This window comes from Oryza glaberrima, chromosome 1, assembly GCF_000147395.1.
Source record: "Oryza glaberrima chromosome 1, OglaRS2, whole genome shotgun sequence".
NCBI classification, from domain to species: domain Eukaryota; kingdom Viridiplantae; phylum Streptophyta; class Magnoliopsida; order Poales; family Poaceae; genus Oryza; species Oryza glaberrima.
In genome coordinates this window covers 1,124,830-1,142,623 of record NC_068326.1, presented here as the reverse complement: position 1 = coordinate 1,142,623, position 17,794 = coordinate 1,124,830, and the positions used below count along the sequence as shown (strand labels likewise).

The following is a 17,794-nucleotide window of genomic DNA, read 5'->3' as shown; positions in this document are numbered from 1 at the left end:
TTTTTCATTTGTGTCCAAAACCGTCTTCCGATATCCAGTCAAACGTTCAACGTGACACCCAAAAATTTTCTTTTCGCAAACTAAACACGCCCTAAGTGTGAATCCACGTACTCGGAGACTCAGAGTTTAGACGCTCTCGAGGTAGACTTGCTTGCTTGGATGACTTGGTTGCTTTGGATGACTCAGAGGAGCAAAGTCGTGCAGTTCTGGTCCCACAAATTAAAGAAGATTCGGAAAAGCTGGCCCATCACTGACGAGGTCATCTGATCGCGATGGTGTTAATTAACGGAACCAATATAATAGTCGTAACTGTTCCATCCTAAAATATAAAAGATTTCTAAAATTTTAAATTTTATACCATAATATAAGCATTCTGTGCTAATTCCTATAAATCCTATTTCAATGATTCCACAACCGGTCAAATGCTAGAAAGATAAAATGCTCTAAGCAGTTCAAAATTTAAAAACTGACAACCGAAATGACTAAAAAAAAAATCTTTTAACCTATCTTAAAAAGAATTCTTATATATTAAAACTGACGCGTATATACTTATTACTACTACTTGTTCGCTCGCTAGATTAAAACTGGCTATAAATAGGGGAAGCATGTTCATAGAGAGATTATTCTGGATAGCTAGCACCTAGCATGAGCAATGATGGAGCGTTCACTTCAGTGGTTGCTTCTTCTTCTCTTATTCGCGGTCGGCGTACTCCAATCTCGTGCGCAGCCAGACAGCAAAGGTACGTACTATATTAATCCACCATGTCCGATCCTGCAGTCTTTCGATGGAGTATGTCTATACTAAATTCATCAGGATATACACTGTGGTATCCCGCCGAAGACGAGGTACGTGGACAACACGACCAATATATCCTACGACGCCGACGACGGCTTCACCGACAGCGGCTCCAACCACAACATCTCGGCGTCGTACATGGATTCCGGGCACGGACGAACCTACAACGTGCGTGCCTTTCCCGACGGCGTGCGCAACTGCTACACGCTCCGGTCGCTCGTGGCCGGGTCCAAGTACCTCATCCGCGCCACCTTCATGTATGGCAACTACGACGGCCTCAGCAAGTTGGCCGTGTTTGACCTCCACATCGGTGTCAACTTCTGGACGACGGTGAATATCACGGACCCCAGTCATCAGGTGACGAAGGAAGCCATCGTGGTGGTGCCCGACGAATTCGTGCAGGTATGCCTCATCAACACCGGCGCCGGCACGCCCTTCATCTCCGGCTTGGACTTGAGGCCTCTCGAGAATAGGCTCTATCCACAGGTCAACGCGACGCAAGGCCTCGTCCAGCTCGCCCGGCTCAACTTCGGCCCGACTAACGGCACCATCAGGTGGGTACTCAAAACATCGATCGATCTTATAGCTAGATTATTGTATAGATTTAATTAAGCACTCCCTCCGTTACTAAATATTTGACGTCATTGACTTTTTTAAACATGTTTGACCGTTCGTCTTATTAAAAAAGTTTATGAATATTATTCAAAGACTTGAGTAGTAGTAGTATATTTAATCATTAATCAAATGATAGGAAAATAATTAATAATTACTTAAATTGTTTGAATAAGATAAATGGTCAAACATGTTTAAAAAAGTCAACGGCGTCAAATATTTAGGGACGGAGAGAGTACTAAATATTATCAACTTTTCTTTTAGACTATTAACTATATGAAGGGGCAATTTCGTTCTTACCCCTACTTCTATATCCAATATTGGTTTTGCCCCCGTTTTTTAGGTTTTCGTTTTTTCCCCTGTTTTTTTAAACGAAACTAAGTTTTGCCCCTACTTAACGGCGTTAAACCTTTCACAAAAAGACATCCATACCCTCCTTTGCAAATATTGTTTCAAAATTTGACATACAAATTTGATAAATTTGGTAAATCTGGACAAATGTTGAACAAAAAATGACAAGATTTGGCCAAAAAAAGTCATAGAGCAAGCTACAAGTTGCCGCCGCCGCCTCCTCTCCGCCTCTTCTCCACGCCGAGTCGCCATCGCCTCTTCTCCACGCCGAGTCACCATTGCCTCCTCCCCGCATTGAGCCGTCGTCGTCGCCCACTGGCTGGGTCACCACCGTCGCCTCGGGTCCTCCCCACGCTGAGTCGCCACCATCGCCTCCTCCCCGCGTCGAGCCGCCGCTATTGTCACCCCCTCCCCACTCTGAGTCGCCACCACCGCCTCCTCCCCGCGTTGAGCCGCCACCGTCGCCACCCCCTAGCTAAGCCGCTGCCGCCTGGCTGGGATGTCCTCGTCACCACCTAACCCCCTCCTCACCGCCGCCTCCAAGCCTCCTCACCCCGCCGCCGCACCCTCTCTCCGCTGTCGCCGCACCCTCTCCCAGCCACCTATCCCGCGCAGGGCAGCCCTGCTCGACGGCGGGAGGGGTCTGTGCCGAGGCGCCGCTCGCCCTCGCTCATCGCCGCCTTCCACGTTGCTGGATGCCGCTGGATGGGGTTGCCGTGAGAGTGAGAGGCTGGAATAGTTTCCCCTCTTTGGGAATTTCCCAGGGGTAAAAGAGTCAATCAACAATTCGAAAAATGTTTATTTCATATATTTCTCTATTTATTTAATCATATAATTTATCTAGCAAGGCCTCTCGCGATAGTCTTAACGCGCGACCCAACCGTGTGAGCAATTGAGTGGAGAAGTCAATACACATGCATGCTTTTCCCTTTTTCATAAAGTTTTCTCTCAAATTACTTATCTGAATCTATAATCCGATTACACCATTGTGCTTGTTGCAATTAAATCTTCAGAACAAGATCTTACATGATTATATTATGATGAAAAAATATTTATATTTGTAAATTACTTTTATTACATATGTAAGTTACTTTTATCATATACATAAATTACTTTTAGATTTGACTAAATTACTTCTTAGATAGACATATAAAAGTAAATTCAATAAAGTATAAAAGTAATTAACATAAATTATAAAAGTAACTTAAAATAAAACGGAAGTAACTTTATCACGACATTAGAAGTAAACTCGTTGTAGGGATAAAAATATAACTCTATCTAGAAATTAAACTTAATCAACACATATCAGCATATGTAAGTTTAACAATTTTTAAAAGTAACTTCAATGTTAATTGGAAGTAACTTTTGCATGGTTCAGAAGTAACTCTCTATAAATCTATTTTAATCACCGATTGTTTCTTTCCTTTCATTTTTGTTTTTCATGTAGAATGAGAAAAAAAAAACCTTTGATGGATTGTAAATAACATTGATGGAATAACTAATGAGAATTAATCATGTATAAGATGTAATGGTTACTTCCTGATAACATGGAAGTTACTTTCTAACATGTAATAAATTACTTTTAAATTAATAAAATGTTTGAATATATTCAAAATGGATCTCGTTTTATCACATATTTTGAGTGGAGTACAATGATGCAAATAGATCTTAAAAACAATATGTGATTTAAAAGATATAAGTTATTAAAGAGATTAAAAAAAGATACATACTATTGTATTTTTTTTAAAGTTGAAACGAGACTATAGATGGAGTGGTAGCTGGTTTAGACAAACCAGCTTCCACTAGCTGTGTAGTCACATCCTTATTTAATGCCATAAGCCCGGTCCCTCTCACTTCCGTATATAGCAGGGTCAAACGCCTCTTTCGGTTAAAAAAAGTGAGGGTAAAAATGAAAACCCTAAAAAGTAGGGGCAAAATTAGTATTGGACATCAAAACAAGGGCAGAAACGAAATTGTCCCTTATATGAAAGACAAACGCGCACAGACTCACATATGCCCACCTTTAATATACACTCGAAGAGATGGTAAACGGTGTTAAATCTCTTACCTTACTAAATTCTATTACAAGTGCACCCATCAACCTAAGTGTGCACAATTGGAGGCACGAACCAGGACTAAAACTTTGATGCGAAATCATGCACCCATGTTTGTACTACCATTCAGGTTATCAAATCATCAAAGTTGTTTTGTAGAAGCACATAGGGATATTTATACTAGGAACAACCCTCCTAGATAGGTATGAAAAGTCTTGGAATTTTAAAGGACATAGGCTAGCCCAAAGGTCTCCACAACTGAATTCCCGAGAAGACTCGCGCGTCTATTTGCCTTCTGAGCAGTCTTCAGTAAAAATGTCATTACTCCTTATTGGGAAGTCTAAATGACATGGGGTCGGTTGCGTTGGAAATCTAAGTTAATAAGCTTTCACACCATGTGAATAATACACTACAAAATATTGTAGATTGATAGAGTTTTGCATGGAAAGTTGAATGTCTTGGCAGACTGTTGGCCTTTGGAGTAGTGTCCACTAATCTGGCCATAACTCTTTAGTGGCAAATCCAATGGACGAGCGATTTGTTGGGTGTGAAACTATACTCAATAAGCTTTCCAGAAAGTGCTCATTCACCTTCATAGCTTTTGAGAATCAAAAGTTATGATGATTTCTTGAACTGGTCCGTTTTGAAGCTGAATTGGTCCTTTTTGCTGGTCCTTTTTCACTGCCCAATTCAGCTTCCTCTTGTTGCATATTCCTAAGCACAACCAAAGTAGAATATTTAGATAGTATAACATTCTCATCTATAGATGCATCAAATGTAGCATGGAGTGAGTTCACCTGCTGTTGTAGTTTCTTCGCACGACTTCGCGTAAGTGGACCTTGATTTAGATCTTTGGGACTTGAGCTAGCGTGCACAGCTGGGATGTCCTCATCACTAATAAAATTGCATATGAATTTTTAGAAAAAATAGTTTGCAAAAAAGTTTAGAAAGTTTTTTAGTTGCAGATCTATGAAAATTATACCTTAATAAATTAGGTTCATTCAATAGCAAAGATTATTGCGAGCACAGAAAACTTATTTTATACATATCATAAAACTATTTTTTGTTGCTGAATAGTTCTTTATATAGCTCACCAAAATATAATCTAGGTTGTGTTGTAGAGAATAAGTTGTATTTTTTAAGAAAAAATTGAGTTCATGTACTAGTTTGTAAGGTCCAAAAGATTTTTTTTTTCAGATTTAAATCACAATGCCATGTCATTCAAACTCACTTTATCAATGGCTGATCGACATTAGTTGAATAATATGTGCATAATTAATTAAGTATTAATAAAAATAGATTTTAAAATCTATTTTGAAGAATTTTTTTATATAAAGTTTTTTTTAAAAGAAATCACACCGTTTAATTGTTTAGGGAAAATGAGAATGATATTCTGCTAGCTAGTAATTGAAAAGAACAAGGGCTGAATTTGGTCAAAGGACGAAAAGAGAACAATGTGTAAAATTCATGGATGACCGTGTCTCAGTTTTAAATTAAGTTAGGCATGTAAAGTGAGTATTTATCATACTAGAAAAAGTTGCAACGGGAAGAAAATTAAGGAATATCTCGCTGGCGGATCCGGCCGTCTGGAGCAGAGGGATGCGAGCCGCCATCCATCTCGAAGGTGGAGCGAGGAGAGCACAGCCGATCGGTGGCACTGAAGATGGCAGATGCTATTATATGATTTTGGGTGTGTTAGGTCTTGGATATGACTCATGTGTTCTGTTTGTTGTTGTGCTCTTTTTTGAGGATTTGTGTTCTCTCACACCCTGATTTTCATTTCAACGATTTGGAAATTATTTAATAAATTATTTCTGAAATTTATATTAAATTTCATTAATTTACAAGTGAAGTTTAATATGAGAAATAAAATTTCCTAATTAAAACATGGCTATATTTAATCTTTACTATATTCTCCATGATTAATTATACTCTTTAGAATTTTCCAATTATTAATTTTAATAATACAAAGAACATTTTAGTAATTATGTAAACAATTATTAATGATTAAATGATCTAGATAAATATTTTTTTTAAATATTTTGAGTGTCCAACTATTTTCATGATTTTTTAAATTATTTGAGCACTGGAAGTGTTTTTGAAAATTCAAAGATCATTTTAGTATTTAATTTAAATAGAAAAGTAATTAAAATCCTCCCTCCTTGGACAAATTCTAGTGAAGTCTGTTTTCCGTCTCCGGCAGGCTTGCCTCCTCTCCGGTCAAGTCTAATATGTCTCCTCCTCCTTTCATCATGTTTGCTTTCTTCCTTTCTCCTTTGGCCCAGCAGCAGCAGAGCAAGTATAGAGAGCCTCCCTCAGTCCCTCCTCTCTCTGTCGCCGGGGGCCCACGTGCCAGGGTCGTCTTCCTCCTCCTCCTCTAGACCTAACTCTCGTGCCTGGAGAAGCTGGCGCTGCTTCTCCTTCCAATCCCGCCTCCCCTTTGCTCCCCTTTCTAAATTTGATGCGAAGATGGGTTCCCCTCAATCTCCTCTACCATTTCCTCGAGAAAGCCTCATCCATCTTGTGCTAAATTCCGTGAATTTCGGCTTAGTTTTCATCCTGGCAAACTCGGCTCAGTTTTGTCCGAATCCCGTCGTTTCCGAGCCAGACTCCCCTGATTGACGAACGAAAAGAAGGTGTGACGAAAGGAAAGTCACGAATCTTTGAATTACTTGAAAAAAAGTCTGTGCGTTGCAACGGGAAAACTAATCGTTTAGGTTCATGACGCCTTGCATGTGTAGTATTTTGAAATTATGGATCATGATGTTAACCCACATTGCAAGCTATCGCGTGGCGCTTGCTTCACTTGATTGCAAAAATCTCTTCGAACTAATAAATGGTGGGTCACTGAAGCTGAATATGATTTATCGCGTGAGGAGAAACATCATAGCAGTTCAAATTTGTTAATGATAGCATTAATCTGGAGATAACCAAGGATCCACCTAGGCATTGAAAAAGCTAAGCCGCCAGATCTATATTCCAATTCCATCACGATGTATTGTAGACGATAAATCTAATTTGATCATATATGTTTAAAAAGTATTATATGTTATTATATCTATAACTTTAAAAAATTGCATTAGAATTTTCATCAAATTGGAAGAATGGGTTTCTTCAACTTGGTGGACCTCGACAAAGGAATAGTATAATCAAATAGAAATTTAGCCTAATTTAATTCAGCTTTACCAATTTACATATAGATAGCTAAAAATGATAATGAGTATGGATTTCAACTTGTTGATATTTCGTATGGATTAGAAATTTGATAAATACTTTAAAATGTATGCTGGTTTGGAGATTATTGTTTACTTGGAAGGAAGTAAGAAGTATTAAATAGGATTAGTTGCCTCTCATCATTAGCAGGCAGAACCACACACTTAAGGCATGTACAACGGTCTTCATTTCTGGTCTCTCTCTATTGTCATGCAAATAAATTTGATGGCATGGAAGAAAGAGAAAGGAGGAAAGAGAAATATGGTTGTTATACATGACAACGGCTCAGAGTCGACTCTTAGCATTTATTAGAGCAGATTTTGTTGCATGGTGGTAAAAGAAAGCAACGAATAATAAGAAAAAAATTTTATACATTAATGATTACAGACCATATTGTCTCAAACTATTGTAGGATGCTAGTCTCTAGATAGCATAGAGCTCATACCTGACTCTACCTTTGTAGATGCCCTTATGACCTTGCCAGGTAGATGCCCTTACTCTACCTTTGTAGATGCCCTTATGACCTTGTGTAACGCTCCGCTTTTCGTGTGACGTTAAAAACTAATTCGGCAAAATCCTATATGCAAAAATTTCGTTCTTTGAGTGAGAGTCTAAGTCGTGCCATGGATCTCAATTCAATCTCCATCGTTGTTCCCTCTCATCGCCATCAAAATCCTCCACCTCAAGTTTCCAATCCCGATTCAAGTTTTCGAAATCAAATCCTGAAATTCAATCACCTCCTTTGAATCCTCGCCAAATACTTGTCCCGATTCCACAAATATCCGAGTCCACCTTGAATCCATTCCTTGACTCCTCCCTGTTTCTCTAAGTCCAAGTAATCAAATTCGAAATTCAATTCCAAATCCAAATCCCTTCCAAATCATCTCTCTGCAAAAGTCTATTTTGCCCCCTTGGTCGTTGGGCCGATTCTTCCTTCCTTGGCCCATCTCCTCCCTCAGCCTCGCACGTGCGTTGCACGCGCCGAGCCGAGCTGAGAGAGAGCTCTCTCGCTCTCTCGTTCTTTCTCTCTCTCTCGATGCTTTCTCTCTCTCACGCGCCGACGTCGATTTCCCGCCGGCATCGCTCAAACCTCCACCGCCTTCGCTCGTTCCCGCGCGCGCTCCCGCCATGGTGGCCGACCGCCCTCGGTCGCCGTCCGCCCTGGCCCGCCTGCACCGCGCAGCCGCCCGCGCCCACTCTGCCGCCGCCCCCACCTCTGCGCAGCAGCGCGCGTGTGTCCAAGACGCGGAGGCAGCGCCTCTCTCTCCCACGCGCTCTCTCCTCCCTCAGCTCGCCCAAAATCGGCAAGGAGCCGAGCTCCTTTCTCCCTCCCCCTTTTTGCTTTTTCCTCGACCGGCGCCACCGTCACCTCCTTTGCCACCCGTGACCGCCTCTGTCACAGCTTGACCGCGAGTCCACCACCGCCTCTCCTTGATCGCCCGTGCTCGGTTCCTTCCCCTCGAAGCTCCACGTCCCGCGCCTATAAAACCACAGCCGAGCCCCTCCCCTCCATCTCTCTCGTTTTCGCCCCCCACCGCGCCATTGCAGCCGAACAACCGTCGCCGCCCTGTTGCCGCTCGACCCGATCTCGTCGTCGCCGTTCGCCGCCGAGCACCGGAGGAACCGGTGCCTGCATGGGCGCGTGACGAGGAGCTCCGGGCGCCACCTCTCCTCTCTTCCTCCCCGGCCGCGCCCACTCGGTGCCGCGCCATCCCACCGTTGCGACCACCTCGCCACGACTCCCTCCGATCCGCCGACGCCGTTTCCTCTCGTCGGTGAGCTCCCCGCTGAACCCTTTCCTCCTACCGCTCGCTATGCCGCGCCCGCCGCCGCACGCCATAGCCTGCCGCACGATGCGCCGCGCACCTCGCCGTTGCTCTGTTTCCGCCGCCGCGCGCAGTCGCGCCGTCGTCGGGCCCCAGCTCGTCGACCACCCTCGCCAACACCGTCCTTGAGCTCCCTAGGACCTCTCCAAACCATTCCCTAGCACCGCCGTCGCCCGGCATGGCCTCACCGCCATTACCGTCCGCTCCCGGAGGCCGCTGCTCGTCGCCGGCCCTCCTCAGTGCTTCTCCGCCCCATCCGACACCGGAAACGGATTCCTTGAACCCCGGAGATGCTCCCACCCCTTTGAATCGAATCCTCGTCGTCTCGTTATGTTTTCCCCTTTTTGCTCGCCGGTGATTGCCCTCGCCGCAATCCACCGCCGTCAGCACCTCTCGCGCCGATTCCTCTCGCCGCCACGCTCCCGGGGATCCCCTTGAGCTCCCCCCGACTGTCCCTAGGCCGCCGGCCTTCTCCTTTGCCTCCGCACCGTGTCGCCCCTTCCGCCGCCGCATAACGCCACCGCGCGTGTGTCGCCGGTGACCATCGGGTCCCGCGTCACCGCGTGCGCGTTGCAACCCCATACCGATTCGGCTAAGCCCGAGCCTGCGCGCCCTTCTCTCTTCTCGCGCGCGGCCACGTCGGCGTGCCGGCGAGATTGGCCGCCGCCGCCGGCCGTCGTCGCGCGTCGTCTTCCCGATCCGAGCCGTGGAATGAGTGCCCCTTCTCCTCCTCCTGCCGCCAGTGCTAGCCGCCCCTCCGGCTTGCTGCCGTTCGCCGGATCCCGCCGCGCGCCGTGAGCCGTCCGATGAGCCGCCCGGCCTCCTCTCCCTTCCCCATCCGACGTGACGTCCACGTTGGCGCCACCTCAGCCATCGGCCCCGCTTGACCAAGTCAGCCGACGCCCAGTCAGCAGCCGCCCCTCTCTCTTGCTCTTGGGCTTGGCCCAGTAGCCACCCTCCTCCTCGGCCTGATAAGTAAGACAAACAAAGTCCACATACACTCCCTTCGTCCAAGCCCAGTGTCCATCACCCAAGAGCTAAAAGTCCACAATTACTCCCTCCAATTGCTCCTCTCTCTCTCACCTTCTTGTTGGCCCCACGTGTCAATGAGTCAAAGATATTCTTGGGAATATCTTTTTCAATAGTCCTCACATATTTCTCTTTTCTAGAAATTCAATAAATCATTTCCTATATTCCAAATTCCATAAACCCATCCTCTTAATCCGGAGATTCCAATAATTCGTCCCCTCGAGCCCGTATGTCAATGGATGTCAATAATATTCTTGAGAATATTATTTCTATAAATTCCATAAACCATTTCTCGTATTCCAGAAAATTCCGACAAATCATCTCCTTGTCTAGAAAAATTCATTTAAACTTCCAAAATTCATATCCCTCGATCCGTTCGTCCGATTGCCTCCGTTCCACTTCCAGTAATTCCATTGAATTGTGATCTATCTAATGGCACTATTAATTAGCCTAAATAGGACATTTTATTTGGTCTTTGCTTAGGTTTTTGATTGTTTGCGCCTAGTTGTGGTTATCGGATATTTTTCTTCAAGCGGATTTCTCGAAGATTTGTGAAGCTTCGTGAAGACCCTGAGCAAGGCAAGCCACCTTTGAACATATTGATCCTATATTTGAACTTAATTATATTGCTTGCAAAATATTATGCATTGATAGGATTGCACTTAATCTGTTTGCCCCGTCTACAAGGCAGACCGATGGGCCTACCTAACTTGTTGCATCTGATCCTTCTATTGTTAATTGTTATATCATGTTCCCTTGTAACCATCTAGTTGCGCCTCGATAATTCGTGCACTCTGTGCGAGTATCGACGGTCGCCTTCAAACTTAAAATTTGAGTAACTTCTTGGGTAACACTTGGTTTACAAAATCTTTGGAAAACCCGACGCCTGGGTCGGTGCCTTGTGAAAGAAAATGAGTTTTAAAAATGAAACTCGCGACACAAGGCCATTCCTGGGTGGAATACTTGTGCGGTCGCATTTAAGGACCGATTCCTTCGGAATTACATTCGAGCATACAACAGTGCGACCACATGGGTGTAATGGGACGCCCCTGGCTGAGTAATTAGCTAATCAGGGGAACCATGATGCCAAGAGACATGTGGATTCAACGGGGTGGTGTCGGGGAGAACCCTCGGGCTTCCTGGCACAGTATGGTCTGGGACCTAACCTGTTGTTGGTCTGGGACCCCTCTCGTTGGCATATGGCAACCCTGTGTCGGCTTTGGAAATGCCTTGTCGTGAAAGCCTCAAAGTCGCCAGACGTGGCTGTTCTGCACGGGCTGGGTGACCTAGGTTAGTAACGTCGTGTGGGTAAAGTGTACCTCCTCTGCAGAGGTTATTAAACTGTTCGAACAGCCGTGCCCACGGTCATGGGCGGATGTGAGGTGATTCCTTAGCGTAGTTTTTGTTTTACCCTGTTTTATGAAAAGGTGTTAAGGTTTGGGAAACCTAATGCTTGGGAAGCATTTAGCTGTCCGGGGGACAGTGGGACCGGGAGTCCCTGGAAGTGATTGGTCGTTTGGGGTCCACTATTATCGGGAAATTTGGAAAATTGGTTTGGTTTGGGAAAACTAGATTTGAAGCCAACTCTTGGAGTTGTGCAAATCTTGATAAATAAATTTGTTACTTCTCACCCCGACCGAGCTGAGACTTTGTCTCGCTCTGGTTGTGGAAAGCACACACTTAGATTGTTGAAAACCTTGAAAACAAAACTGATTGCTAAATAAATAGTCTTCCCTTGAAGCTTGCATTAACCACCTAAGTTTCCCTGGCTTGCTGAGTACGTAAGTACTCACCCTTACTCTCTATATAAATATAGTTCTGCCAGCTCCGAAGATGAAGTTGAAGTGAAGTGAAGATTAGGGTTTCGTCCTAGTTCCCTGCTGTTGCCTGTGGCGTTGGGTGTTAGTTCGTTGGTTGGTTCCGCTGCTGCTGCTGTTGTTGGTGTTTGCCTCGTCCGTGTCGCCGGTTGCATTCTCGGGCTGTCTGAGCTGCAACCTAAGTTAAGGTAAACAAGTCCTCTATTAATTATAAGGATTTGCAATGATTCATGTTTGTCACCGTGGGTACCAGCGCTATGTCCTGGTACTGGTACTGAGATCGCGGTTTCGTAGGACACGGTTCACGCCGTTTTCCTACGACACGCTCCTGTCAGGTGCCGTTGTACGGCGGTGCCACAGAGAAGAAGGTTGTTAATCAGGACCATATGAAAAATTTGTAGATGCCCTTAGGACCTTGCCACAGAGAAGAAGGTTGTTAATCAGGACCATATGAAAAATTTGTAGATGCCCTTAGGACCTTGCCACAGAGGAGAAGGTCGATAATCAGGACCATATGAAAAAATTTGGTGACTACGTACTGAGAACAAAGGGGTGATGGGAGCCGAACTCCAAACCTTTTGGTTGAAAGTTTCATTGGCTAACCAACTGAGAATATTCATGGTTGTGTCATGAGGTGTTGCTACAATTTAGCAATATAAGTATTCAGTGGTCAATGAGGCTGGTAACAAATTGGAGTCATAACACGCACGAACGAAAATTAATGAAACCGTTGCTCGTGTGGATAAGCGAAAGACGGACGAAATTTTTTACGGAAGCCTTGCGTATCTTTTAATTATCTTTGATTTGAATTACTAAGATAATATTTTAATAAGGTTTATATAATAATTATATTGGTTACAAAGTAAAGCTGCGTGTGAAACAGAAAGCATGAAAGAAGGATGGATTAATGGCCGTAGATGCATTTGATTCCATGACCTGCAGGTTCCCGAGTGATCCCTACGATAGAATGTGGGATACCTGGATCGACGCGAACGACACGAGATGGAATGAGATATCGACGAGGGATCTAGTGCAGAAGGAAGACAATGACCCGTTCGACCCACCAATGGCGGTGATGCAGACGGCGATCAGACCGCGCAACGCGGCCGATAACATCCAGATGTACTGGGAGCCCGAGTTGGAGACCAACGGCCAAACTCGGGGTTTCATCGCCATTTTTTACTTCTCGGAGCTGGAGAGCGTACCCAACAACGCCTCACGCCAGTTCTACATTAATCTCAATGGCGTATTGTGGCTACCGAATTTTTTCGAGCCAAGATACCTTAAGGCGGATGCCGTCTATGCCACACAGACCATGGAGAAAAACCGCTGGTACAATATCAGTATCGACGCCACCGCCAACTCGACGCTGCCACCGCTCATCAACGGTGGCGAGGTTTTCTTTGTCATCTCCACCGCCAACATTGGCACAAACTCGGAGGACGGTACGAATTAACAAGCATGCTGACATACTTATATGCATAATATACTGTTAGTGGTGAAAATTACTTATGCGCACTGGCAGCATCCGCAATGATAACGATCAAGACGGAGTACCAAGTGAAGAACAATTGGATGGGTGACCCGTGCATTCCAAAGGCATATGTGTGGGATAGGTTGACCTGCACCTATTCCATTTCCGACCGTGCAAGAGTCACACGCTCGTAAGTGATTCCGTTCATAGGTTGCTCGTGAAAAATGGAAGAAAACCATTATTTTTTTTCAAAAAAAAGAAGGTTATTGCCTCTACATTAATGATGATCATAACCATATTTTTATGGATACTAAATCTTGAATCAAGTACGTGTAGTCATGTAAGAAAAGTAATGTGAGGTAACATGATAAAATAAAACTTTCCGATTCACCACTGAACTCTTGGGTAATTGGTTTGATTTACCCCTATTAAACTACCAAACAATCAACACCCTTAAACTCTAACCTGGATAGGTTATACCACTAAATGAATAGAGGTGGTTTTGATCCTATGTGACAATTGAGTCAGCATACTTAAAAGAAACTGAAAGAAAAAAAAGAGACGTACATGTCATTCACACATGCCATGTCAGATCAAAACCGCCCGTATTTTATTAAGGGGTAATTCATCTAGTTAATTAGAAGGATGCCAAATGAATGGCATCATAGTTTAGGGACGTAAATCAACCAACATAATAGTTTAGGGGGGTAAATCCGAGTATTTCCCATAATTAACTTTGTAACTAGTGAAACTGGATCAATCTGATTATATTGTTTTTTTTTTTTTTGTAGAAATCTGTCCGCCGCTGGCTTGAGTGGTGATATATCATCCTCTTTTGGGAACCTCAAGGCTATTCAATACTTGTGCGTTTTGAGTTCACAGTGCATCGATCGATTTCTTAACCCTACCTTGGAATTTTCTGTTAAATTTGAGAAATATTACTCCATATATACTAAACATATATATGGTTCTTACTCCACCTCTTGCAGGGATCTGTCAAACAACAACCTGACAGGCTCAATTCCAGATGTCCTCTCACAGTTATCTTCAATGAGAGTTTTGTAAGTTTGGTAACTTTTTGTCAAATTAATTATATTGATCGTGTTCACCTATGCGAATCATTTTCAACTGAAATCATCCACATTATATGGCTTCTTTAGAGATTTGACAGGAAATCAACTCATCGGATCAATTCCATCTGGACTTCTCAAGAGAGTTCAAGATGGCTCCCTAGATCTAAGGTAAGTACACTGCATTCTTTTGTTATCAAGCTTTTCTGAACACCAAATTCTTGGGCAATTTTTGAAAATAAATTAAATTTGACTAAACATCTTATTTATGCCGTAACAGATATGGAAATAATCCAAACTTCTGCACCAACGGCAATTCATGTCAGCCAGCTAAAAGAAAGAGCAAGCTAGCCATCTATATAGCTGTTCCTATAGTTCTGGTTGTTGTGATAGTATCAGTGACAACACTACTCATTTGTATGCTAAGACCGAAAAAGCAAGGTGGAACATAGTAATAGCCCCGCTCTACTTCATCTCTGAAACACTTTTAACGCTAGTAGTTCTGTTCTTTACATACACAGGATCAATGGAAAAATCTTTAAATCCACAAAATGAGACAACAAGATATGTGTCAACAAGTGGTGGATATTGGGACAATTCATCGTTACAACTGGAGAACCGCTGGTTTACATACAAGGAATTAGAGAAGATAACAAACAACTTCAAGCAAGTGCTCGGCCGGGGAGGGTTTGGGTATGTCTACCATGGCATCTTGGAGGACGGCACTCAAGTGGCTGTCAAATTGCGGTCTGAATCGTCCAACCAAGGTGCTAAAGAGTTCCTCGTGGAGGTAACCTTTTTTTTCACCTTAAGTGATTTTGTTCCTATATGTGTAGAAATTTACGAGAAAGTTTCCAATAGAGAGTGATTAGTAAGCTTACTTGTGTAGGCTCAGATTTTAACGCGGATTCACCATAAGAATCTTGTCTCTATGATCGGTTATTGTAAGGATGGAGTATACATGGCACTTGTCTATGAATATATGTCAAAAGGAACCTTACAAGAACACATTGCAGGCATGCACATATGTTGTATATGCACCGCTAGCATGGTTGATGTAATAATTCATTTGCTAGACCGTCTTATAGGCCTCTTATGATGTCACTTTTCTCCAACAATGTGCAGGCGAAAACAACAATGGTGGATACTTAACTTGGAGAGAGCGACTTAAAATCGCACTAGAATCTGCACAAGGTAAATTATTGAATCTCTTCAATAATCTTGGAAGTTTGTTTTTTTTTTACTTTTTTTTAGACCTTTGGTCACTAGTTCAATTTTCCGGTCTAATGGCCAGGGCTAGAATACCTACACAAGGGGTGCAATCCACCTGTCATTTACAGAGATGTGAAGGCAACCAACATCCTGTTGAATACAAGACTGGAGGCCAAGATTGCGGATTTTGGCTTGTCCAAGGCATTCAATAATGACACCCATGTATCCACGAACGCTCTTGTTGGTACACTTGGATACATGGACCTAGAGTATGGCCATCACATTTGTACTTTGTAAAGCCGTTGTGTGGTGTTTTATGTGATAAATGATAAGTATTGCCGAACTGGCTAAACTTGCAGGTACCATGCGACAATGCAACCAACAACAAAGAGTGACGTCTATAGTTTCGGTGTCGTCTTGTTGGAGCTAGTCACTGGGAAGCGAGCTATCCTACATAACCCAAATCCTGTCAGCATCATCAAATGGGTGCAACAACGCCTAATTCAAGGTAACATTGAGGATGTGGTGGATACACACATGCATAGTGACTATGATGTAAACAGTGTGTGGAAGGTCACAAATATTGCCCTTCAGTGCATTGTACAAGCATCAACACAACGACCCACTATGACCGATATGGTGATGCAAATACAAGAGTGCATCGAGCTTGAGGATGGACATCGTGCTATCAGAAATGCGTATAATGGCTTCAATACCAGCGATAGTACTGATCCCAACTCAAGTTATAGCACGTATGTCACTGACCAATCCGATGTTGTTGATCATCACAATGCTGCATTTGAGACGGAGCATATTCTTAGGACGGCGCCGACGTTGGGCACCGGTCCTGCTGCACGATGAAGGCTTTTGCCCATTTGATCTGAAGTTCTGAACTGCTAAATATACATGCTATTAATTCCTGGAAGAAATCTGTACAGAACTTCTTATCAGCGTTTGTTTGACCAAAATAAATGTAAATGTACACATTTCAGACATTTATAACCTTTTATATATATAGTCTGTTTTTTTTTTGTTAGAACCAGCTCGGGATAAGCTATTTTACCCGTCTTTGGTTTGAGCAATAGTACTCTCCTGTAAATATATAATTCTTCAAGGAGAGAAATTAAAAATCAGTATGTTTTGTCCATTCAATTCATAGCGTTTTCAGAATTCCAAATACAATAATCAGAGTCGTCCTCTAGTTTTGTCTGGTTCTTCCCGTGTTGTTCAATTAGCCATGCACCTCTCAGGTTGGGATGTGGACATTGACATCCCGTACGTATTTTTTCCAACTATTAGAAGGCCGAAGATAATGGCCCATCCACTATCCGGCTTGGAATCGATCGATTGCACTCGCGAGGGGATCGACATCGGCAAGGAGGCTACGAATTTTTGTTTCTTTGGATTATTAGAGGCATTTAAGAGTAGTGGGTCTTTAGCCACTCAATAATCTGAAAAAAGCTCCTCTAGAGGAGATTATTAGATTATAGGAATCTGGCATATAGATTATAATAATTTAGCATAATAATCTACTTGTTTTTTCAGCTTACTCCAATAATTCAGATTATAATAATTCTAAGCTGAATCAAACAAGGCCTAAACCCATGCAAATTTTATATCTAGTATTATCCGTAGTCTAAACTCTAAAGATTAATGGTAGTAAACATACTGCAATTAAAAAGGATAGCTCAAAATCAACTTTAAAATAAGTTCAAAAGTTGTGGTTGATAGGCCAACAAATAAATGACGAGAACTTTATATGCATTTAAATTGATATTTTTGGGTCGAAGTTACTCATGGAAAGCTTAATTATATGCATCCGTCAGTGATCAACTTCATTTATGTAAAAAACTAGGAGGCTGGAGTAGCAAGGCTGTTTTTTTTTTTTAGCAATTCCGTTTTTTTTAAAAAAAAAAAATCTGGAAAGAGTCAGCGCGCGTAGCAACACGTTTTTTGAATGGAAAATGTAACGTAAGTGTGAATCCACGTAGGCAGAGTTAGACACACTCCACGTAGACTAGGATATATGCATGCATGCCATGCTGGAGAAACAGTCAAAAGTCGAGCAAAGTCGTGCAGGTCCCACAAAGAAGATTCCGAAAAGCTGGCCCATCACCGAGGAGGAAGCGGTTTCTCTCCCTTCGGCGAAAGTGAAATTATCTCTCGTTTCATACATGTCACCTAAATAGTCATAAAAAAATATGAAAAAAATTGGCAACATAGATTAATATGAAATATATCACCCCACAAACATGCAAGTTTAAATTCAACTTCTACAAGTTGTAACAAAAATAACAAATATAGTTGCGAATGTGTGATAACTATTTTCAGTTTAGTTTG

At 42.9% G+C, this 17,794-nt stretch overlaps 1 protein-coding gene across 1 annotated transcript; it reads left to right on the top strand.

Annotated features, from left to right (window-relative positions):
* Positions 1-639: 639 nt before the first annotated feature.
* On the top strand, positions 640-16,540 carry LOC127783768 (probable LRR receptor-like serine/threonine-protein kinase At1g05700). The gene is made up of 13 exons (XM_052310937.1): positions 640-755; positions 822-1,350; positions 12,641-13,143; positions 13,224-13,362; positions 13,964-14,035; positions 14,162-14,233; positions 14,333-14,413; positions 14,523-14,683; positions 14,764-15,032; positions 15,132-15,258; positions 15,368-15,436; positions 15,537-15,723; positions 15,814-16,540. Exons 1-13 carry the CDS (start codon positions 653-655, stop codon positions 16,313-16,315), a joined length of 2,814 nt encoding a protein of 937 aa, XP_052166897.1. The 5' UTR covers positions 640-652; the 3' UTR covers positions 16,316-16,540.
* The last annotated feature ends 1,254 nt before the right edge of the window (positions 16,541-17,794 follow it).